The sequence below is a fragment of the Hyperolius riggenbachi genome, chromosome 12 (genome assembly GCF_040937935.1).
Source record: "Hyperolius riggenbachi isolate aHypRig1 chromosome 12, aHypRig1.pri, whole genome shotgun sequence".
In the NCBI taxonomy this organism is placed as follows: domain Eukaryota; kingdom Metazoa; phylum Chordata; class Amphibia; order Anura; family Hyperoliidae; genus Hyperolius; species Hyperolius riggenbachi.
This window is the reverse complement of record NC_090657.1, coordinates 168,979,588-169,005,370: the sequence shown is the minus strand read 5'-3', so window position 1 is coordinate 169,005,370 and position 25,783 is coordinate 168,979,588. Positions and strand designations below refer to the sequence as shown.

The 25,783-nt window shown below is 46.3% G+C and overlaps 1 protein-coding gene across 2 annotated transcripts in view; it reads left to right on the top strand.

The window, feature by feature from the left end:
• Positions 1-25,783, top strand: part of PHACTR3 (phosphatase and actin regulator 3) — a 199,290-nt gene that overhangs the window by 38,431 nt on the left and 135,076 nt on the right. For both annotated transcript variants that reach the window (XM_068264249.1, XM_068264248.1), the window contains exon 7: positions 12,126-12,279. In XM_068264249.1, coding sequence (XP_068120350.1) covers positions 12,126-12,279 — 154 coding nt within the window. The remainder of the gene's footprint in view (positions 1-12,125; positions 12,280-25,783) is intronic.

The following is a 25,783-nucleotide window of genomic DNA, read 5'->3' as shown; positions in this document are numbered from 1 at the left end:
CTATTCCTTCTCCCTCTTCTCCTTTTATCGTCTTTCTCCCCTTCTCCTTTCTTTCTTTATTTCTGCTCCATTTTTCTTTGGTCTTCTCCCTCTCCCTTCCTGTCCCTAGTATTTTCCATGAATCTTGCTATTAATTGCCTATCATGTTAAAGTATTCAGCAGCTGATAGTTGATTAAAAAATGTTTCCTCTCTTCGTTACGCCTTTTAGGCATAACAGACAACAGACGTAACAAGGAGATATAAAAGTACATAATAATGTGCAGTGCACGCAGCCAGAAAAGTGGGGGCTGCAGCCATGCCTGACCCCTCTACTGGGCTGGATTTACTATAAGGCACTGTAGGCATGTGCCTACAGGCGTCTGATGACAGAAAGGTAGCTCACTCCCTTCCCTGGGTGCCTCCCTTTCTCCTTTTCTATGCAGAGTCCCATGCAAATTGTAAATGAGAGGTTACTCTCCCTGCCCTTGGCATTCCACTGACTAGAACTCCCTTCAGTCAGGGCCAGGGGCACCTCTAGCTACTTAATATTGACGGTATGTCTGACTACTTAATACTAAAGGGTACCTCTAGCTACTTGAGCCAGCCAACACACTCGCTGTGCAATTTGTTGGGTGTGTTTGAAGGTTCATGGAGGGCAAAGTCTAAGGTGCCAGGACATCTGTGCCTATAGGCTCCTGTGAGGTAAATCCGGGACTGCCCCTCAACTTATGGCCTCTTCTTTATCCCCATCATCTAGCTCTTCTCCTGCGTTATTTGCCGGTGTCAGGTTAGTGCACATTGATGTGTAGACATATGCAGTGCTGCATTTTCTGTACATGCATGGGTTCCATAACTGACTCAAGGCAATTACTGTTTCCATGGGCAGCAGTCCTATGGATAGGGATAGGGAGGGGCAAAGAGATGCAAATCCAAGCTGAGGCAGGATTATGAACATTTTATTTGTAAATTTATGCAGCTTGAAAATGGACCAATCAAATTAAAGCTAATGGGGATCGATAAAAAAAAATCATATACTGGTCTATGGAGAGGTAAGGCTCTGGGTCCTATAGAGCCTTCCCGCTCCTCTCCTGGTGCCCTCATTTAATCCCAAGTTCCCCGTTTGCTCAAATGCTCCCAAAGACGGGCGGCTCTGTATGGCGTATGCGTGAGTTCAAAGGCGCAGTACTGAGCCGCCCGAGCGCTCCCGAAGACTTCCAAAGCCTCCTTCAAATAAATCTGCATACAAAATTTGCATAATTCAGCATCATCTCCGCATTATTTGCATCTCCTGGACCATTCCTTTGTTCAGACTTCTTAGATGTTTCTGGGCATTACTGTATTGTGGTTTATGGTCTATTTTTATCAGTACCGTATGTTCCTCTGAAAAGTGAAGCTACTGTGAACATACAGTGACACATTTTAGATGTGGCCACTAGAGGGAGACCTTTTACTAGAAAAAATGATGCTACCTCTATAAAGGGAGAAATCGGATTCTGTTTTCTGAACTGTGTTTTCCAAGACAGAATCTGCATTTTCAGGTAGCTGCCTAGAGATCATTGTTTCACTTACCCTCCCTGGTGTTCTGATTATTTCTAGATTAAGAGTCTAAAAGCCGGCCATTTTTTTTTACCAGCTTTTAAACCCTAAAAACAAGAAAAAAAAAACATACCAAAAAGAGATCTGCAGCAGCTCCTACATAGAACACGCTAGGCAGAAACGATAGCTTTGCATTATGTGCAATTTCGCTGCATTTTCTGCAAGTCACTGGGCCACGTGAAAAAAACCCATATACTTGCGTTCTACAATGTGTATTTTTAAAAACGCTGGTCTTACTGTATATTTTTCAGAATCGCACATAATGAAAGTCAATAGTGACATTTTTAATGCGTTTTGCATGCATTTTTTATATGTGTGTTTTTTAAAAAAAGTTTTGTGCAAATGACTAGGAAGTCAACAGGAAGCGGAAATACATCAAACACATAGAAAAACATATAAAACGCATATGTAATTTATATATGCCAACCGCAAACTCATTAAAACGCAATAAAAACATATATGCGGGAAAAATGCGACTGCACAGAAAATGCGCTAAAAATGATCAAATGCATATGCAGCAAAACACTACTTTCCCACACTGCCTAGTGTGTTCCCACCCTTTAACCACCCTGGCGTTCAGTTTCCCCAGGATTTCCGGGCAAAAAGTGTTTCAATTAATTTCCAATAATTTGCAACAATTTTTTTTTTTTGCAACCAATTTTTTTTATATTAAATTCAATACAGATTATTGTATTGAATTAAATTTAAAAAAAAAAGTGTTTTCTGCAAGATGTTGATGACGCTGTGTGACCCTGGTGTCATCAACGCCGATCAACGGAGGACATGTGATCGCCGAGGGAGAAGCAAAATCCGCCAAGGGACATGGAAGAAGACACTGGGGAAGCTATCAGAGGTACGCGACGAGGGATCAGCACGCCAATGGTGAGTATAAGACCCAGATGTATAGGTAGAAGATGTGCAGTCAGGTATAGTTAGCCAGATGTATAGTTAGCCAGATGTGCAGCCAGGTATAGTTAGCCAGGTATATAGTGAGCCAGGTGTTTAGCCAGGTATATAGTGAGCCAGATGTTTAGCCAGGTATATAGTGAGCCAGGTGTTTAGCCAGGTATATAGTGAGCCAGATGTTTAGCCAGGTATATAGTGAGCCAGGTGTTTAGCCAGGTATATAGTGAGCCAGGTGTTTAGCCAGGTATATAGTGAGCCAGATGTTTAGCCAGATTTATAGGTAGCCAGATGTCCCCCTCCCGATCCTCCCCCCCCCCCCCCCAGCACGCTGTGGGTAGCGATCTGTGCTACCCACAGTGTGCAGAACAAGCATCCAGCCACCATAGGGAATCCCTGGGCAGCCAGCGGGGCAGAGAATGTGCGGGGGATCCCCCTTGTATGTGGAGGCTGTGCTGGCGGGGGATCCCCCTCTGTGCGGGCGGGGGGAACTTCTTTATATGGTGGCTGTTGCGGGCAGGGGATCCCCCTCTGTGCGGGCGGGGGGATCCCCCTTCTATTGTGGCTGTTGCGGGCGGGGGATCCCCCTCTGTGCGGGTGGGGGGATCCCCCTTCTATTGTGGCTGTTGCGGGCGGCCTATCCCCCTCCCTCCCGATCTCCCCGCTCCCGATCCCCTCCCCCCCCCCCCCCTTCTCTAAGCCCATTGAGTAAATAGATTTACTCACCCGAGGGCTTTCTCCAGCGACGGCAGCAGCACTTCCTCCTCCATCTCCAAAGTCTCGTTCTCTGTACAGTTACATTACGAGGCTTGGTGACGTCACCAAGCCTCGTAATGTAACTGTACAGAGACCGGGACTTTGGAGATGGAGGAGGAAGTGCTGCTGCCGTCGCTGGAGAAAGCCCTCGGGTGAGTAAATCTATTTACTCAATGGGCTTAGAGGGGGGGGGGGAGGAGATCAGGAGGGGGGAGATCGGGAGGGAGGGGGAGGAGGGGGATAGGCCGCCCGCAACAGCCACAATAGAAGGGGGATCCCCCACCCGCACAGAGGGGGATCCCCCGCCCGCAACAGCCACAATAGAAGGGGGATCCCCCCACCCGCACAGAGGGGGATCCCCCGCAACAGCCACAATAGAAGGGGGATCCCCCCGCCCGCACAGAGGGGGATCCCCTGCCTGCAACAGCCACCATATAAAGGGGTTCCCCCCGCCCGCACAGAGGGGGATCCCCCGCCAGCACAGCCTCCACATACAAGGGGGATCCCCCGCACATTCTCTGCCCCGCTGGCTGCCCAGGGATTCCCTAGGGTGGCTGGATGCTTGTTCTGCACGCTGTGGGTAGCACAGATCGCTACCCACAGCGTGCAGTCAGGCATCCAGCCATCCTGGGGAATCCCTCTGATAAGAAAAAAATGCAGCCGGCGGGGCAGAGAAACAGGAAATCTCCCTGTCGGCATGGACGAGCTCAGCTCGTCATTAACGTTTTTTGCAAGTTTTTGCTGGACGAACTCAGCTCGTCCATACCGCCAGGGAGGCTACTGACCTCTATTTATAAAGCATTCCCGCATGCTTACCGCTGGAAACAGATGACTTTACCGACTATTTAGCAAAGTGTTCATTCGTAAAAGCTGTTTCCACATGAAAATCTGACATTCCTGAGCAGTGCGGGAAATTACCGCCTTGTGCGGAGATTATCACAACACGTCGCTGAAGGTTAATTCATAAAGATTAGAGCAGGCGGAATGTAAGCGGAGAAACCTGGCTGTTTAGATAAGGCGATAAGCCAGCGATAACAGGCAAGCTAATGGAGAGACAGGCAGCAGCAGTCCCAAATACTGCATCCCAAAATACCAAGGCTGTGTTTTTTTCACCCCTTGGGTACCTGTTTTTAGATAAATTACACATCAGAAAGCCTGCATGTGTAACATTTCTGGAACTTCTTCTAAGCTGTAGCAATTAGATTGTTTAGAAAGACTAATATACAGATTCAGAGAAGATTCACTGCAAACAGAGGCAGTTTTAAAAAGAATGCACAAAGGGAAGTTGGAGCTGCCTCCTTTATAGTGCCCTCTGTCGCTGCACGGAGAAAATGTATCAACTCAGCCAGTACCGCCAGTTTAGTGCGGGAATTCCCTGACCTATTATCGCAGGTGTAAACTTTTTTATTAATTAGCACACAAAAGTCTAAAATACAGATGCGGTGTTTTCCCTCCAAGATTATTTTTTTTTTTACTGCAAATGTTTTATGAATAGAGCCCAATGTGTCCAGGGTTGGAGCTATCTTGATTGGGTGTGGCAAGGCTTTCCTTGGGGTAGGGGCAACATGACAGAAAGCTCTGGCTCCAAAGGTTTTTAGCTGAACTCGGGGGGTGGTCAAGTTATTGGAACCTTTTGATCTGAGGTTTTGGGAGAGTAAGGAACTTCCTATCGCCTTGTATTCTCTAGTTTATCTGTTCTTCTCAATAACACAAAACTGCGTCCGCAGTGACAAACGCCACCATCAGAAATGGTCGATGAGAGGCTAATTATTCCTGACTGTATGCAGATTTATTCAAAATTGTATGGAGCTTGGAATTGTCTCAGACTTCCTGCCAGTATGGATCACTCCCTTTCCAGATTGCATACAACTTGCATTCAATTTTCATGCAAGTTGGAAATCTCATGTCATTGGTCATCGGCAGGCATCAGTGGTTTGGCCATCAGAGGTCCTGCCGGCAGCCATTTCCTGTGCGGGCATAGAGGAGCAATCCTACACTAAACTCTCCATCTCTCTATCTGACCTCTGCCCTGTTCTAGAACATTTCCTTCATAGCTCTAACTAATGTTGGCCACTTCCTGCGTTATCTGTCACCATAAGTGTGTGCACAGCCAGGTCAAGCAGTCAGTCAGCACTGTTCATGTTTGCAGCTCTCTCCCATAGACGTCCACAGGTAAGAAGCAAAGGAAAAGTGGAGCATCTGCCCACACCAAGGATTTTGATTTATTTAGTGAAAGGTAATGCAAAAACGGATCTCCCTCTACACTGGCTACTATGGACACAGAAACGGAGGGAGATCCGGATTGCCTACTGCCTGCTCCTCCCCTCAACGTCACCGCCATAGGTGTTCCCCGGTAGCCTGAGTGGGTAGCAGCCAGGAAGGGGGGCAGCAGGCACAGCGGCTCCCCCCCCTCTCTCACCTGGGTCCCCCCTTCCCCGCTCCCCCTTTAGCTATGTCCGCTATATTATGGCAAAAGTAATAATGAGAGAGCAGGTAGGGAAGCAATTACCTTCCTCTGCTCACCGCGTCACTTCCTGCAATGCCGCCCACTACTTAATTGCAGGGCGAGTAGAGGAAGGAAGTTAATGCTTCCCCGCTCACTCAATATTACTTTTGCCATAATGTAGTGGACAAAGCTGGAGGGGGAGCGTGGACAGGGGGGAACAGCCCCCCTTCCTGGCTGCTACCCCCTCCAGCATGGCGGCCCACCCCCACGGCTGGGACACGGACGCGTTTTTAAAACTTAAACGGACTGCAATTGTGCTGCAAAAAGGCAGCACAGATCTGTTTTTGATCTGTTTATGTTCCGGTTTAGAAAAACGGAGCCCTGATGCGGATTGTGATGTGCAACCAAACCTAGTGTGGACCGAGCCTTGGGCCTCTTTTCCATGGATTGTTGAGCTGAGAAGCATTTCACTGCCTATCAACTCTGTGGAAAAGTGGCCTTAGGGCTGATTCACACTACAAAAGCTTTTTAAGCGCTAGAGATTTTAAAAGCTGTTGCCAATGCAATGCTATGGGGGATTTTTTACAAAATCACATAGCTGCAGCGTGAAGACACACATAGGATAACATTAGCAGTGTGAACAAACCCTTAATCAGAACTTTGTTAATCTGATTTGGTAACTAATGATACGAGATGGTCACTGAGATGCAAATAATTATATCCTGTATGCAGATTTAATGCAAACTATATGCATCTTGAGCTGTACTAACCAGATGCAGGCTGCGTACAAATTGTATTAAATATGCAGGCAAGCTGGAATTATTTGCCTCTCATTGATCATTGCTACTCATGATTAAGGCTTCTTTTCCACGGACAGTTGATAGGCAGTGAAATGCCTCTCAAACTCTCAGAACTGCTCTCTGCTGCCTGCACACAGTTCAACATTCCGTGGAAAAGAGGCCTAAAGGTGCGTACACACGTCAGATAAAAGTCTTTGGAAAATGAAAGATCACAGACCAATTTTACCCCCTTTCATGTAGTATGAGAGCCATACCTACACAGTCTATTCTATGGAGCTGAACTCCCCATCAGATAAAAATCTTTGCTAGATCCTACACACACAGATGCTGCACACATGCAACAGATCAGTATCTGCAAAAGATCAATCCCTGCAAAAGATCCATTCCTGCAAATTGCATTCATAGTCTATGATATCTGCAGATCCCATACACACCTTGTTTAATGGACATTCATCTGCAGATCAGACAATTATCTGCCGATCTGAAGATCCAACCTGGTGGATCTGATCTACAGATAATTGTCCATTAAACAAGGTGTGTATGAGATCTGCAGATATCCTAAGGTGCGTACACACATGCGACTATAGTCGTTTGCAACGATCGTTCCCCGATCTTTACCAACGACGATCGTTACAAAAAACTAACCAACGACTATTAAGGCAAACGACGAACGAGGCAAATCGCTACAAAACAAAGTTCTGTCTTGTTGGATTTTTACCACCGACGATCGTTAGCAAAAGTGGTACATCGTTGGAAACGATCGTTCGTACCAGGCTGGACATGCGCATTTCTCTTTTTCTCCAAGGAACTTTACAATTTTATGCGCAGGCGCATTAAGTGCTTTTACGTGGTGTAACGTTCGTTCTAACGATGTGATCGTTACACACTTTTTACAACTAACTTTACTTCGGTCGTTCTTTCGTCAATTAAAAGATCGTTCGTCGTTGACAACGAACGATCGTTGTCGCATGTGTGTACGTAGCACTAGCCTATGAATGCATTTTGCAGGAATGGATTTTTTGCAGGAACAGATCTTTTGCAGATACTGATCTGTTGTACAGCATGTGTACAGCATCTTTGTGTGCAGCATCTTGCAAAGATTTCTGTCTGATGGGGAGTTCAGCTCCATAGAATAGACTGTGTACAGTATGGCTCTCATACTACATGAAAGGGGGTAAAATTGGTCTGTGATCTTTCATTTTCCAAAGACTTTTATCTGACGTGTGTACCCACCTTAATGATAATCAATGATATGCAAATACTTGGATAAAAATTTACATAAACTCAGATGTATTTGCTTATCATTGATGATCTCTACTGATGAGCACCTTCCTGACAGGTGATTAATCACAATTATTGGCTAGTGTTATGACTAGGGATGATCACAGATATGCAAATAGTTCCGAGCTGATGCAACCTGGGTTTAAACTGATTGGTCCATTTTTAAACTGCATACATTTGCATTCCTAGTTGTGACTCTGATTAGTCCCATGCAAGGTTCAGGTCCAGCTCAGGGTAGTTAGCTCCTTGTGGAGTGAAATAACTGCTTTTATCAGAACTGGCTTCACACGTGTAGCTGTTGAGAGCGCCCCCTCTTGACCGCCGTCCAGCTACTGACATGATCTGTGCTCTCCATTCCGCTGCATTCTCCTGCGCCCACCACAGATAGATCACATCAAATCTTCAGCTATTTTATTACATTGGCTTTAGGATTTTCCAACTTAAAGTGGAACCAAACATTTTTTTAATTAAAAATGTTTAGTTGCACCACTCTGACACAAAGATATATAAACACTCCTTCAAGCCTATGCACATTTCAGTGCATGCTTTTCACCCCGGAGCAGTGCTTTTCAGCGCTGCTAGATTTGGGCGCAGCCAGCGCCACCATAGACTGTAATGGGAATCAGTCTATAGCGGCGCTCAGTGAGTAACGTCGGCTCTGAAGTTGCTTAATAGTGGGGGAATGAAATAATTCTGCCTCCAGCAATCGCTGGAAGCCGAATTATTTCATTCCCCCACTATCCATGGCGGCCTGGAGGGGGAATAGTAATTAAAACGGCCCGGACTTGTGCAGAAGCAGGATCAGCCTTATAGCGCTGTATCCTGCGCCCAAGTCTACCGGCGCCGATTTCAAATGTACTCTTTTCACCCTTCTCTTTTCATAACTAGGATTACACAGGTGGCAGCCATTAGCAATTCCTCCTTTGCCGGGCGTCTCCTACTCCACCAGTCTGCCGCATTCTGTCCCGGCAATATGAAAGGAAGGGAGGGATTTCTCCAATAAATGTCAAATATTTTATATTTGTCATCATGCAGCTGAAAAAAGGCTGCTATTATAATTTAGAAAATAGATTTTATTTCTGATGTTGTGTGTTTTTAATTTGAGTCCTCTTTAAAGAAAAGATTCATGCTTTTAAATAATCTGAAAACTGAAACAATGTATTGTGTATGGACACCTGTATATGGGAGTAGGAGGGGAGGGACAGTTTATATTACATGTGATACATTTGTACACCTATAAGACCTCTTTTCCACAGACTGTTGAGCTGTGTGCTCAGCATGCAGTTACCAGGCAGCAACGAGCAGTTACCAGGCAGTAGTGAGCCGTTACCAGGCAGCAGTGAGACTGTGAGATGCATTTCACTGCCTATCAACAGGCTGTGGAAAAGTGATCTTAGGAACATGCTGCAACTCAGGATGATCATGGAGATGCAAATCTGATATTGCTGCCAGGTTATGCAAATTTAAGCAATTTGAAAACAGACCAATCAAATCCCATCTCAGCAGGATTGGCTTGGTCCATTTTAAGGCCTCTTTTCCACTAGCGGGTGATATGCAGTGAAATGCCTCAAACTCTCACCACTGCTTGCTGCTGCCTGGTAACTGCGCGCTGCTGCCTGGTAACTGCACGCTGAGCACCCAGTTCAGCTGTCTGTGGAAAAGAGGCCTTAAACAGCATATATTTACATGCTAAATTTGTGTAATCCTGCATCAACTCTGAATGATGTGCATGTCATAGATCTTTATTGATCTTTCAATGTGGCTGCTCACACTATGGCCCTTATTCAATTCACAATCTTCCTAGTGATTAGCATAAACCGCATATGCGATTTATATATGCGAACCAGAACCGCATCAAAATGCACAGAAAACGCAAGAAAACTGCATGTGCGGAAGTGAAAACGAAAACGCACTTAAAAAGCAAAAACACATATGCAGCAAAACGCTACCTTTCACGCATTTCCTGGTGTGTTCCTACCCTAAAATAACTTTTCTGCATGCAATTGAAAAAGTACTATCAAGATTATCCTGGGTATATTCCTGCTTGTTGATGGTTTACAACGCATTTTATTGATGAGGTGGGAGAATATCGCCTAGGAGAAACGTAGGGTGTATACACACATGCCATTTTGATTGGCCAACCACTGACCAATTTTACAGCTCCCATGTGGTATGATGAGTGAGATGCAACTATTTTTCACTTCATGCAGGATTATATCAATGAGTATGCAAATTTATGCAGATTGAAAATGGACCAGGTTTAAATTGATTGGTGCATTTTCAAGCTGCATACATTTACATAATCCTTCTTGAACTCAGAAATAGTTACATCTTATTGATAATTCCTGCTATGGGCTTTATTCATAAAACTTTACTGCAAGTTTTCCGCTCAAAACAGCGGAATTTCCTGACCATTTAGCAAAGTGGGCATTCATAAAAGCTGTTCCCGCATGAAAATCTACAATCCCCGAGCAGAGCGAGAAATTTCCGCCTTCTGCAGTGTTTTTCTAGATTTATCTAGAAAAAAGTAACAAAATGGCCATTCATAAAGATTAGAGGAAGCGGTATGTGGACGGGAAATACCGCTTCCTCTGATTTTGCGGATTACATACAAGTGAATGGGACAGACCTCCCAGAGAGAGCAGTGCACGGAGGGACTCTGCCGGCGTAAGTGTTTCCGCATACCTTCCGACAGCTTACCGCCAGCCTTCAGCGGGAGATCTCCGCACTTGCATCGCAGCTGGCAACATTTTTATGAATGACCACCCAGAAGTCTAAAATACCGCTGCGGTATTTTCCCTCCAGGAGTTTTTTCGCCACAAATTTTTTATGAATAGAGCCCTATGAGGGGCAACAGATATTAAAGAGACTCCGTAACAAAAATTGCATCCTGTTTTTTATCATCCTACAAGTTCCAAAAGCTATTCTAATGTGTTCTGGCTTACTGCAGCACGTTCTACTATCACCATCTCTGTAATAAATCAACTTATCTCTCTCTTGTCAGACTTGTCAGCCTGTGTCTGGAAGGCTGCCAAGTTCTTCAGTGTTGTGGTTCTGCTATGAACTCCCCCTTCCAGGCCCCTCTATGCACACTGCCTGTGTGTTATTTAGATTAGAGCAGCTTCTCTCTTCTCTCTTATCTTTTACAAGCTGGATAAATCGTCCTCTGAGCTGGCTGGGCTTTCACATACTGAAGAATTACAGACAAGGGCAAAGCTGTTTGCAGGAAGAAAAGAGCAGCCTGAAACTTCAGTGCATGAGAGATGCAGGGGGAAAGAAACACACAAATGATCTATTGAGATTCAAAAGGAAGGGTGTATACAGCCTGCTTGTGTATGGATGTATTTTGTATGTGTGGACATACTGTACATCAACCTACTTCCTGTTTTGGTGGCCATTTTGTTTGTTTATAAACAAACTTTTTAAAACTGTTTTTAACCACTTTTAATGCGGCGAAATTGTGACAGAGGGTAATAGGAGATGTCCAAAATGCACTGGTATGTTTACTTTTGTGCGATTTTAACAATACAGATTCTCTTTAAATACTATGAACAGGTTGTGTAGGTGAACCCTCGTACATGCAGATCCCCATACACACCGTGTTTAACAGACATTCATCTGCAGATCAGATACACCAGGATGGATCTTCAGATCTGCAGACGATTGTCAGATATGCAGATGAATGTCAGTTAAACAAGGTGTGTATGAGCATCTGCAGATATAGACTATGAATGCATTTTGCAGGAACGGATCTTTTGCAGGATCAGATCTTTTGCAGATACTGATCTTTTGAATGTGTACAGCATCTGTGTGTGCAGCATCTTGCAAAGTTTTCTATCTGATGGGGAGTTCAGCACAATAGAATAGACTGTGTAGAGTATGGCTCTCATACTACATGGAAGGGGGTAAAATTGGTCTGATATCTTTCATTTATCTTTCAAGTGTGTATGTAGCATAAGGATGCATACATACATCCAATTTTGATTGGTTGATCACTGACCAATTTTTACCCCCTTCATGTAGTATGAGGGTGTACAGATGTTTAGTACTATGAACAGATTGTGTCGGTAATCTCTCATATTATATGAAAGTGGTAAAATTGGCCAATGATTGGCCATTAAAAATGGGATGTGTGTACCAGGCTGTAAACATTCAGTATTTGATCACATGAACAAGTTGGATTGCATTTTAAACGCTCTGTTTGGCCTGTATGTGGGTTCCATAGTGACCTAGAAGAATCTCTCTGGTATGACTTCCTCTTCTCTCTGTCTGTACACCCGGAATCATGTTAGTGTAAACAAGTATGGCTGCTGCTGGCTCCACCTGACCTCACTGGATGTCTGTCCTCTGGCTTCTCTTCCAGGCACTTTGCCTAGAAAGTACAAGAAGGAGATCCTGGCGGTGAAGCTGAGGAATCGGCCCAGCAAGCAGGAGCTGGAGGACAGGAACATCTTCCCACGGAGGACGGACGAGGAACGGCAGCAGATCAGACAGCAGATTGAAATCAAGCTTTCCAAGTAAGTGAGAGGAGGCTGGGAAGACCCATCTGCAGTGAGAGGTGTAGCTGAGTGCCCAATATCTGAGTGTCCGGTCATCTGGGGTGTACCTATAACATATCCTGCTCCTGCACAGGTCCCGGCGGTGTTAATTACTATTCCCTCTCCAGGCCGCCATGGCTAGTGGGGGAAGATGTAATTTGGCGTCCAGCTATTGCTGGCGGACGAATTACAGTGTTCTTGTAGTGATTTATGCTCCGTCTTCTAACAGCGCCCACATAACTCGCTATAGCTGTAACTACGATTACAGTCTATGATGGTGCCGGCTGCGCCCAAATGTATTTATTTATTGTATTTATAAAGCGCCAACATATTACGCAGCGCTGGACATTAGTTTAGGTTACAGACAATATCTGGGTGTCTGGTTATCTGTGTGCCCAATATCTGGGTCTCTGGTCATCTGGGTACCCAATATCTGGGTCTCTGGTCATCTGGGTACCCGATATCTGGGTCTCTGGTCATCCATCTCTAGTCAGCTGACACTTAGGCAGGTTGTGTGATTGGTTGCTGTGTGTGTAGCTGGCCACTGATTGGTAGATGCCTGCTATTTAAACTTGCTTGTCAGCTGTGCAAACTGCCCTTGATAGCGTTAGTTTGCTAGCTGCTGGGTGCTCTTTGTATTGCCTGTGCATACTTCTCAATTGGATCTTTGGATATCGACCTCTGCCTGTTATTGACTTTGCCGGTTTGCTGCCTGGACTGACCTATTGCCTGTATACTCGTTACGAACCTTACTGCCTGTACCGACCTCGGATTATATTTGACCTGATTCTGTTTTGCCTGTATGTACTGTGATTTTCTGATCTCCTGTATTTGACCTTGGATTGTTATTGGGCTTGCTTACTGCCTCCTGTGTCTGCTAGTTTGGTGCTAGTAATTATTTTGTCTTCTCGGCCTCAGTCCCTATACTTTGCACGTTAAGTCCTGGGGGTGACCGAAGTCTGGTAGGTGTTACTCTGTCTCCCATTCATGTGGAGGCTCATCTATAGGTAAAGAGCATGGCGATAGATTGGGGTATAAGGTCTGAAAGAAGGCAGGAGATCTGCTAGGCCTTACACCAGTCATCTGATCTGGGTACCCAATATATCTGGGTGCCTGCTCATCTGGGTGCTAAATATCTGGGTGTCTGGTCATTTGGGTGCCCAATATCTGGGTGTCTGGTCATTTGGGTGCCCAATATCTGGGTGTCTGGTCATTTGGGTGCCCAATATCTGGGTGCCCAATATCTGGGTGTCTGGTCATCTGGGTGCCCAATATCTGCGTCTCTGGTCATCTGGGTGCCAATATCTGGGTCTGTGGTCATCTGGGTGCCCCAGTATCTCTGTGTCTGGTTATCTGGGTGCCTGGTCGTCTGGGTACCCATTATTTTGGTCTCTGATCATCTGGGTGCCCAAAAAGCAGCAGCGTTTTTATTTGCCCATTTTTAAGCTTTGCTGCATACATTTGCATAACCTTGGTGTAAAAAAACAAAACAAAACAAAAAAACATCCACTCAAAATTGTTTGGATCTCATAAACCAGTGATGGCTACCCTTGGCACTCCAGCTGTGGTGGAACTACAAGTCCCATGAGGCATTGCAATACTCTGACAGCTCATCTGGGAGTCAGAAGCATGATGGGATTTGTAGTTTTGTCACAGCTGGAGTGCCAAGGTTAGCCATCACTGTCATAGACTATCCCTAGTTGGGCCGACTGTCTCGGATTTTGTAACGATCAGTGTCAGCTCGCAGAGAGGATCTTAATATTGGTGATCTGCAGTATCACCAAGAATACAGATCTATACCTGATTATGGATGATTTGCAGAATCACCAATAATACAGATATAGTTCTAACCTCTGGACACCTCTAAATAGTATATAGTGAGTGTTTGGTGTAACAGTATGACTTTGAGTAACACTAACCCACCTGATGAGCAGGTGGCCCTAGGCAGTACAGGAAGTACTGTTATAGAGAGTACAGAAACCTTCCAACAGCCTGAGACTCTCCAAGGGGTGGAGTCAGGCTGAAGGTAGGAAGGACCGGAGAGTGAGTGACACCTGGAGGTGGATGTCACTGACTGATCTGGAGAGTATCTCTTTAGTGGAGAGAGATAGCTCTCGGGGTCGGGGAAGCCAGGTCGGCAACATAGGACAGACAAAGTACAAAAGACAGAAGGCTGATTCGGTATCCAGGGCGGGCAGGGTTTGGCAACGGTATATCAGATATGCGTGGTACCAAATCAGAGAGCAGACGGATAGTCAGGAAAGCAACAGGTCATAACAAATATCAAACAATGCCTAGTCTTGGGTGTGAGGTCCGTGGTCTCTACACCCTGGAACTAGTCTGAAGTATAACAGAACAATAACACAAGTAATCTGGCTCAGTGTGAATTCCCAGGTCCTCCTGGTTCAAACACACTGTAGGATCTGACTAAGGTCTGAGTGCTTCCACGTAGTGATCGCAATGGCAGACAATTTGAGAGTGGCCAGCAGTAACCATATATAGAGCAGTGCTCTCTGGCGCCGCCCTAAAGTAATCAACCAATGGTTACCAGCTCTGAGAGGTCAGCTGACCGGCCTGGTCAGCTGATCCCCCCCCCTTGGCCATCACAAAAGTTCTGCCTTTCAGCGCGCACGCATTCCTAAACCTATGTGAACTAACATGCTCAGCCACCCCAGCTGCACGCTGCTGCGTGCAAACCGCCATGCTGGTCGCGGAACCAGCCGCCTCGCTATCCATACATGCGGCGGCTTTTCTGCGTTCTGCCATGTCCCTAGATGCACGCTTCCGCGTGCAGACCGCCGCGTTGGACGCGGAATCAGCCGCCTTGTTGCTAGTACACGCGGCGGCTTTTCCGCGTTTTCTCACAGATTTATTCTGGCTCACAAGGGTGTAATGGATTATCTGCCGTGCTACAGTCAGAGTTGTGAAGAAATGAATTATGAAGTTTGGAAGTGAAATGTTACATATTAATTTAGTTTTAAAGAAGCAGTGCTGTACTTTCCAAGCAGTCGTGGAGCTAAGGAGCCAGGGCCCCCCCCCCACAAGCACTCTATACATAATTAATACGGTGTACCAAAACCTGCCAAGGACACCACAGTGGCAGAGGTGCAATCAGGGGATGGGGAACAGCTTGTTGATTACTACTATTCAAAGCATCTATAAAAGTGTTTATTACCATCACAGGACCAAAAAGAGCTGATACTGTGGTTGGTGGGGTCCCAACCTCGGCACCCCGAATTGCTATGCCACTGTTACCACAGCTGTGCCTATAGTCTGGTATTTAGATGGGCTTGTGTGCCGCAGTGTCGCTGTTTGTGGATGACTGGAGGGCACTGTTTTATTTATTTATTTTAGATTATGTGATTTATTCTTGCAGTGAAGTTTAATTCTGGCAAAACCTTTAATTAGTACCTGTTTACACCCATTACAGTCTGTGATCCTATGCCATCAATTTATTGACTGGGAGAATTTGAAAATGTTGCTTTTGTTATTAGACAGTAAGAGAGGTGCTTGGAATTTAGAGGAGTGTGAAGTATGGCCCCGGGGAGTATGGGGTATGGCCCTGGGAATTGTGTGGGTCTGGCCCCGGGAGTATGGCCCTGGGAATTGTGTGGGTCTGGCCCCAGGGAGTATGGGGTATGGCCCAGGGAATTGGGTGGCTCTGGCCCTGGGGAGTATGGGGTATGGCCCTGGGAATTAGGTGGCTCTGGCCCCGGGGAGTATGGGGTATGGCCCCGGGGAGTATGGTGTATGGCCCTGGCAATTGGGTGGGTCTGGCCCTGGGGAGTATGGGGTATGGCCCTGGCAATTGGGTGGGTCTGGCCCAGTGAGGAGTATGGGGTATGGCCCTGGGAATTTTGGTGGGTGTGGCCCCGGGGAGTATGGGGTATGGCCCTGGGAATTGGGTGGGTCTGGCCTAGGGAGTATGGGGTATGGCCCTGGGAATTGGGTGGGTCTGGCTCCGGGGAGTATGGGGTATGGCCTGGGAATTGGGGGGACTGGCCCTGGGGGATGAGTGTAGGCTCTGGCACTGGGGAGTATGGGGTCTGGCCTCAGGAATTGTTGGGTCTGGCCCCGGGGAGTATGGGGTCTGGCCTCAGGAATTGTTGGGTCTTGCCACTTTTTCATGAACTATGAACTAAATAGGAGAATATTCGGTATACAATCCCTGTGTCTTTCATCATCTTTCTGTTGCTTGGCAACCCAGAAGCACGATTTGTATGAAAGCCTGATGCCTGTACAAGGCTCGCTGGCCTCTGCGGCAGAGCGGTAATCTTCATGCGGTAGAAGCAGAATATGGTGACTGTTGTAACCTTGCTGGTAATTATAATATAAAGGCTGCTTTTGCTCGCTGTACACTGATGTAAACATCTTCGTGCTGCACCAACAATGAGACTCTGTTTGGAATTTTGTTCCCTGGAGGGTCAGTTTGTTCTAAATACCTTCTTATTAGCGTATTATGAGGCCCAGAGCCAGAGGCCCCCTGGAGGTCACAAACTTCTGCACGGATTTCCTTTTATTATTGCATAAATCTGTTATGAAACATCAGAATAGGGAGGAACTGTGCTGTGTATAATGTACTTTATCTATCTATCTATCTATCTATCTATCTATCTATCTATCTATCTATCTATCTATCAATCCTATCTATATTCTGTCTTAACCCTTTAGCTCAAAGCTCAAAAGGGGCGGGGCTTTCATAACCCTTTTTTTAACCACTTGAGGACCGTGGGCTTTACCCCCCTTAAGGACCAGACCCTTTTTTTCCATTCAAACCACTGCAGCTTTCACGGTTTATTGCTCGCTCATACAACCTACCACCTAAATGAATTTTGGCTTCTTTTCTTGTCACTAATACAGCTTTCTTTTGGTGCTATTTGATTGCTGCTGCGATTTTTACTTTTTACTAAATTCATCAAAAAAGACATGAATTTTGTCAAAAAAATGATTTTTTAACTTTCTGTGCTGACATTTTTCAAATAAAGTAAAATTTCTGTATACATGCAGCACGAAAAATGTGGACAAACATGTTTTTGATAAAAAAAACAAAAAACATTCAGCCTATATTTATTGGTTTGGGTAAAAGTTATAGCGTTTACAAACTATGGTGCAAAAAGTGAATTTTTCCATTTTGTAGCATCTATGACTTTTCTGACCACCTGTCATGTTTCATGAGGGGCTAGAATTCCAGGATAGTATAAATACCCCCCAAATGACCCCATTTTGGAAAGAAGACATCCCAAAGTATTCACTGAGAGGCATAGTGAGTTCATAGAAGATATTATTTTTTGTCACAAGTTAGCAGAAAATGACAGTTTGTGACAAGAAAAAAAAGAAAAAAGTTTCCATTTCTGCTAACTTGTGACAAAAAAAAAAAAATGAAATCTGCCACGGACTTACCATGCCCCTCTCTGAATACCTTGAAGTGTCTACTTTCCAAAATGGGGTCATTTGTGGGGTGTGTTTACTGTCCTGGCATTTTGGGGGGTGCTAATTTGTAAGCACCCCTGTAAAGCCTAAAGGTGCTCATTGGACTTTGGGCCCCTTAGCGCACTTAGGGTGCAAAAAAGTGCCACACATGTGGTATCGCCGTACTCAGGAGATGTAGTATAATGTGTTTTCAGTTGTATTTTTACACATACCCATGCTGGGTGGGAGAAATATCTCTGTAAATGACAATTGTTAGATTTTTTTTTACACACAATTGTCCATTTACAAACAATTGTCATTTACAGAGATGTTTCTTCCACCCAGCATGGGTAGGTGTAAAAATACACCCCAAAACACATTATACTACTTCTCCTGAGTACGGCGATACCACATGTGACACTTTTTTGCAGCCTAGGTGCGCTAAGGGGCCCAACGTCCTATTCACAGGTTTGAGGCATTTGTTTTCTAGACTACTCCTCACGGTTTAGGGTCCCTAAAATGCCAGGGCAGTATAGGAACCCCACAAGTGACCCCATTTTAGAAAGAAAACACCCCAAGGTATTTTGTTAGGTGTATGGCGAGTTCATAGAAGATTTTATTTTTTGTCACAAGTTAGTTAAAAATGACACTTTGTGAAAAAAAACCAATAAAAATCAATTTCCGCTAACTTTTGACAAAAAATAAAATCTATGAACTCGTCATACACCTAACAGAATACCTTGGGGTATCTTTTTTTCTAAAATGGGGTCACTTGTGGGGTTCCTATACCGCCCTGGCATTTTACGGGCCCAAAACCGTGAGTAGTCTTGAAACCAAATGTCTCAAAATGACTGTTCAGGGGTATAAGCATCTGCAAATTTTGATGACAGGTGGTCTATGAGGGGGCGAATTTTGTGGAACCGGTCATAAGCAGGGTGGCCTTTTAGATGACAGGTTGTATTGGGCCTGATCTGATGGATAGGAGTGCTAGGGGGGTGACAGGAGGTGATTGATGGGTGTCTCAGGGGGTGGTTAGAGGGGAAAATAGATGCAATCAATGCACTGAGGAGGTGATTGGAAGTGGGTCTGAGGGGGATCTGAGGGTTTGGCCGAGTGATCAGGAGCCCACACGGGGCAAATTAGGGCCTGATCTGATGGGTAGGTGTGCTAGGGGGTGACGGGAGGTGATTGATGGGTGTCTCAAGGTGTGATTAGAGGGGGGAATAGATGCAAGCAATGCACTGGCGAGGTGATCAGGGCTGGGGTCTGAGGGCCTTCTGAGGGTGTGGGCGGGTGATTGAGTGCCCTAGGGGCAGATAGGGGTCTAATCTGATGGGTAGCAGTGACAGGGGGTGATTGATGGGTAATTAGTGGGTGTTTAGGGTAGAGAACCGATGTAAACACTGCACTTGGGAGGTGATCTGACGTCGGATCTGCGGGCGATCTATTGGTGTGGGTGGGTGATCAGATTGCCCGCAAGGGGCAGGTTAGGGGCTGATTGATGGGTGGCAGTGACAGGGGGTGATTGATGGGTGGCAGTGACAGGGGGTGATTGATGGGTGATTGACAGGTGATCAGTGGGTTATTACAGGGAAGAGCAGATGTAAATAATGCACTTGCGAATTGATAAGGGGGGGTCTGAGGGCAATCTGAGCGTGTAGGCGGGTGATTGGGTGCCCGCAAGGGGCAGATTAAGGTCTGATCTGATGGGTAACAGTGACAGGTGGTGATAGGGGGTAATTGATGGGTAATTACTGGGTGTTTAGGGTAGAAAACAGATGTAAACACTGCACTTGGGAGGTGATCTGACGTCGGATCTGCGAACGATCTATTGGTGTGGGTGGGTGATCAGATTGCCCGCAAGGGGCAGGTTAGGGGCTGATTGATTGGGTGGCAGTGACAGGGGGTGATTGACGGGTGATTGACAGGTGATCAGGGGGATAGATGCATACAGTACACAGGGAGGGGGGGGTCTGGGGAGAATCTGAGGGGTGGGGGTGATCAGGAGGGAGCAGGGGGCAGTTTAGGGAATAAAAAAAAATAGCGTTGACAGATAGTGACAGGGAGTGATTGATGGGTGATTAGGGGGGTGATTGGGTGCAAACAGTGGTCCGGGGGGTGGGCAGGGGGGGGGTCTGAGGGGTGCTGTGGGCGATCAGGGGGCGGGGGGGGGAATCAGTGTGCTTGGGTGCAGACTGGGGTGGCTGCAGCCTGCCCTGGAGGTCCCTCGGACACTGGGACCACCAGGGCAGGAGGCAGCCTGTATAATACACTTTGTATACATTACAAAGTGTATTATACACTTTGTATGCGGCGATCCGGGTGCTAGTAACCCGCCGGCGCTTCCGAACGGCCGGCGGGTTACAGCGCGAGGGGGCGGAGCCAGTCCCCGGCGGAGGATCACGTCACGAATGATGCGATCGCTCTGCCCATGCCCGTACAAGGACCACCGCCAATTGTACAATTGGCGGCGGTCCTTGCGGGATCCACTTCCTGGCCGCCATTTGTTCATGCGGCGGTCGGGAAGTGGTTAAAAAGGGTACATATTTTCCACCCCCTGTACATATCGCTGACCTGTTCAGTTGTCTAGTATCTGTATACAGTACCATTGTTTAGATTCTCTATTGTGCAGTGCTATGGATGATGCTGCCTGCATCTACTGTGTGTACAGCAGCTGTGATGCGTCAGTGAGAGCGGCTGGATAGTGTGCTGGATAAGGGCTCTTCCTCTGACACAGGAGACCTGGGTTCAAATCCCAGCTCTTCCTATTCAGTAAGCCAGGACCTATTCAGTAGGAGTTTTTGGGCAAGACTTCCTAACACTGCTACTGCTAGTGGCTGCCTTGCAAGTGCTTTGAGTTAGACAGGAGAAAACTCTATACAAATACTGGAATTATTATCCACATTATTATCTTGTCTGAGCGTAGGCCAAGGCCATTGTTTTTCTCTTACCTTCTAATGGCACCGTGCATTACGCATACCTCCCAACTTTTTGAGATGAGAAAACGGGACACTTAAGCCACGCCCCTGCCACACCCCTGGCCACACCCCCGCCACGCCTCCAGTCACGCATACCATAAAAATTTCATAAGAAAGTATGTTGTTTTATAATTCAAACCACACTGGTCCTTTCTATCCTGGTTCATTTTCCTTCATAATAACATTTTAGGGTGCAGGGGCCAGGGGCAGGGTGCCTGGGGTACAGTGCCTAGGGCCATGGGCAGGGTACACTCTTGGTGGGGAGGAGGGTGCTAGTGGGTAGGAGGGTTGTCAGTGGAGGGGGGGGCGAGAATGCCTGTGGGTGGGGAGGAGGGTGCCACTTTTAGGTGGGGGAGGATTGCCTGGAGGCGGAAAAAAATGATCGAGGCTCCAGCCGCGGTAATGAGGGATGCGGGAGCCCGGCTTTATTACTTCCTCCCTCCCTCCCTCTCTGAATGCCCCCCTGATGTATGTCTGTATCCCCCCTCCTCCCTCCCTGTAGGCAGAGTGAGCGCAGCGGAGCAGCCAGCCGAGTCCTCTTACCTCTGGTCCACTCGTACTGGTATAGGACTTCCATCTGCTTCCTGTGACGTCATAGTAAACAGGAAGCACATGGAGGTCCGATGCCAGACAGTACGAGTGGATCTGCGGTAAGAGGACTCGGCTGGCTGCTCCGCTGCGCTCACTCTGCTAACAAGGGGGGGGACACAGACCCATCAGGGGGGCGTTCAGAGAGAGGGAGGGAGAGAGGAAGTAGTGAAGCCGGCTCCCGCATCCCTCATTACCGCGGCTGGAGCCGCGATCATTTTTTCCTCCTATATTCTGCCCAGCTGTCGGGATTCAAGAGGGGGGGCCCGGGATAGCGGGAGGGCCCCCCCAAATCGTGAGAATCCCGACGAAAACGGGACGGTTGGGGGGTATGCATTACGCCAATGTCCCTCCCACCTCAAAAGCAACAGCTCACAATGCTAGCCTGCAGGATAGTGATGTGTCCATACAGCACTCAGATCCTGCAAGATAATTTCTACGGGCGATGGTCATTGTATGTGTGTACAAAGTTGATCAGTTGAACAGAAATATATTATTTACTTCCTTCATCCACCCCCTGATTAGCCTCCTGAGGGTTTTCAGCTTTGGTGACACACAACACCAACATCCTTCCAGACAGTTGGTCTGAAGCCACTTTGTTGACTGCTGTCCCATCTCTTGCCCCTCCCACCACTTCTGTTTGCATCCCAGAAGCCTCAGCGTCTCTCCCACAAGGCCATGCTCTCTCCACCTGATCTCTTGGGAAGCCTCATCCCTCACTTTCTCTCCAATCAGTGGTGAATAGAGGAGGTGTCGGGAGTCATGTCCCTCACCAGAAGTTCTTTATTCTTGGTTTGGTGGTGAGGGGTCCAGGCCACGAATTTACCATAGCAGTGGTGATGGCTTGTCTGCATACATGGCAGAAGGGGGGGTGCTCTTGAGGGATATCATGGACATGCCCTCAGGGCTGCACACCCAGAGGCTTGTGCCTCCCAGCCTCGCCTGTCTGCATACTGTGCATGGGGGGGGGGGCGCACTTCCAAGTTCCTAACTCATTACATCAGCCTCAATGGAGTAAAAATAGCCTCCAACACTAAGGTAGGTAAAGAAGGCCTGGGCTGACAGAACACTTGTTTAAGCCAGGCTAAAACCTAAAGGGGTATTCCCCAGCACACCTTTATGTGAGTGATTTCGTTCCATGACCTTATCTGGCTCAGGTGAATCTGTCACACTTCCCTTCTCGCTAGGCCTGCAAAGTCTTAGTCCACCATTCCTCACCTTAACAAATGCCAAGTGCACAAATCCAAGTCTGATCGGCCAATCTACCACATGCATTTACTATGAGGGCCAACAGATTGTGAATACTATGAACGGAATGGACTGTATTCACAATGCGTTAACGCATGCGGTAACAGTGTGGGAAAATTACCAACTGAAGTGTGACCAGTGGTGGCGCCAGGGGGGTGCTTTGGGGTGCTGAAGCAGCCCCTAAAATTCTCCAAGCACTCCTAAAGCACCCCCAGCGTGAACTGATTTTCATTAGACGCCGTGTCAGTTCACCAGTAGCAGAAGACCGCAGCTCTGGCAGCGGCAGAGCAGGGCTATGGTAAAATGGCGTCCGAAGCCCTGCTCTGGAGACTTTGAGTCTGCAGTGCAGGGCTTCGGGCACCATTTTCCTGTAGCCCTGCTCTCAGCTCAGGAGTTTCAGGTCAGGAACGTTGCTGGCTGGCTGCAGAGGATCGTGGGAGCTGTGCGCCGGACAGAGGCCGGGACAGGAGGTCTGCTGCAGGTGAGTAAATTATTATTTTTTTTAATTTATATAAGCAGGTGTATGTTCTGGCCAGGTCTGCTACATGATTGTAGTATTTTCTGGCCAGGTTTGCCACATGATTGCACGTATTTTCTGGTCAAATCTTCCGCATGATTGCATGTATTTTCTGGTCAAATCTGCCGACATGCTTGAATGTATTTTCTGGGCAAATCTGCTCACATTACGTGTATTTTCTTGAGAAAACCTGCACAATTATGCAAATTTTCTGGGGAAAGGGTCACCAAAACTTGGGCCCACTGTCTTTGTGTTGCACTTTTAAAGGGAACCCGAGGTGAGAATAATATTGAGGCTGACATATTTATCTCCTTTTAAGCAATACCAGTTGCCTGCCTGCCGTGCTGGTCCTCTGCCTCTAATTCTTTCAACCATAGACCCCGAACAAGCATACAGCAGGTCAGGGGTTTCTGACAATATTGTCAGAACTGACAAGATTAGCTGCATGCGTGTTTCTGGTGTAATTCAGTTCACTACTGCAGCAAAATAGATCAGCAGGGCTGTCGGGCAACTAGTATTATTTAAAAGGAAATAAATATGGCAGCCTCCATATCGCTCTCACCCCGGGTTCACTTTAAATTACAGTTAGCTCCTTCCTCATCCTCATGAAGCGCGCTGCGGGTCATCAGCTACCCCGGATATTGGTCCAGCACCTGCATAGCACCCGCCCCCCCTCAAAAAAAACAATCTTGGAGCCGCCACTGAGTGTGACTATGTCTACATACACAATTTTTTCCATGTGAAACTACAGTTTGCGTAAAAAAGTTGTATAAGTGTGGTAACAAGTCGGTAAACATGCATTATTTTAGAGGTATGCACTGCATAAAAATGAAATTTGTAATGAAATTATTTCATCCCTAACTTTATTTATTTATTCTTTTTGTAATCACCTGAAAGTACCTATTTTTCACTTTACACCCAGTTTCTTGTAGTCTAGAGCCTTTGGAGCTGTGTGAGCTGGGCTTAAGAATTTTTCCACAGAAAATAATAATTCCCGTACTTATTGGACACTTTTAATGACGTTTAATAACTTTTTAGACTATTACTGCCTTGCCTTGATACTGCACTTTTTTCTACCAATCACACTCGTAAAAAAAATTGTGAATGTGTGGAAAAAACAGAAATTACCTCTGTCGGTATTTTTTTTTTGTTGTTGTTGAAAATGCATTTACCGCACATTTATTGTGAAGGGAGACAATTGTATAGGCAAGCTCTTGTACTTTATGGTTACAGACTACCCAGCAAGTTCATGGTGAACCAGAACTCATTGGAGTAGGTAAGGGGCTACAATGGACCAAGAAGCCCTCCTACTAAAATGCTATGGGAAACAAAAGTTTGCTTTCTTAAAACAGAAAGTATTTGCGATAATTCAGGTTGGAGTGAGCTGAGAGATTTCTCCCACAAAGCATCACTGCTGAAATATGCAAATTACCCATTGTTGTCCCTGTGGGCTACAATGGGTAATTTGCATATATCAGCAGTGATGTGCTGGGAGAAATCTCTGAACCCGCTCCAGCCTGAATTATTGCAAATAATATTTGTACTACATGGTGGAGGTAAAATTTGTCGGTCAATATTGGATGTGTTTACTTGGCTTTAGGAGTGGACATTGGCAATGGCATATATACGTTTTCCCTCCTCTATGGCTATGATTGGTCACTGCAAATGTACATTTATATAGGGTATAAGGATACAGATATACAAATACATCTTGCCTTCCTCCCACACTTGGTAATGAGCAGATTCAGGGCTCAAACCCACTAGCAGCCTTTTCTAAGTGCTAGTGATTTGAAGCTCTTGTTAATGCAATGTAATGGGGGATTTATATAAAATCACATCTCTCTAGATGGATCACACCCATAGCAGAACCTTAGGAGTTAGGAAGAGCTTCACAAATCACTCAGAAAAACACTGCTGGTGGGTTCCAGACCTCAGAACCCTGAGGGAAGTTGTGTTGTATGGAGCACCTTCCGAAACTTGCTTGAATATATGAGGACTTCTCTCGCAAGGTCTTTGGACCAATGAGGACACTTCCTCTGAGAGGACAGCTCCATACTTCATCTAAGTAGCCATGACTTTCCTCAATCCCCACAATACTTACATCCTACTCCATGTTCTGCCATTCACTTTAAATGGGAACTTCAGCCTAATCAAACATACGGCCATTAAGTTACATTAGTTATGTTAATTAAAATAGATAGGTAATATAATCTCTTACCTACCAAGTTTTAAAAGAGCAGGCAAATGTTTTTAATTACATGGGGCAGCCATCTTTTTCATGGGGGCAGACATCTTTTTGGTTGAAAGGAGGTGATGGAGCATGAGACACAGTTCCAATTGTTCTGTGTCCTGTTCGACCCTCCCAGCTGCGCATGCTAGGCTTTAAATCTCAAATTAAAAAAAAAAAAATTGCACCAAAACAGCAGAAGGAGAACAACATTAGAAATTCCATCATGTTTTGCACAGCATCGGGGGAAAAATGCCCGGGCGGTTTTCTTCTGTGCAGCTAAGTTCTGATGCTGTGAAACTGTTAAAGAACCACCAAGCCTTTTCAATGCTTCTGAGTAGATTTTTAGTCTGGAGGTTCACTTTAAGGGCTCGTTTCCACTAGTGCGGCGTGCGTCTCGCAGACGCACGCCGTCACTGAGCGGCTGGGCGGGATCGCAGGTGAATCCCATGAGCCGTGCAATGCACGGCTATGGGATTCGCAGCCTCCGCCGCGACTTCTGCGGGGGGTTTCGGA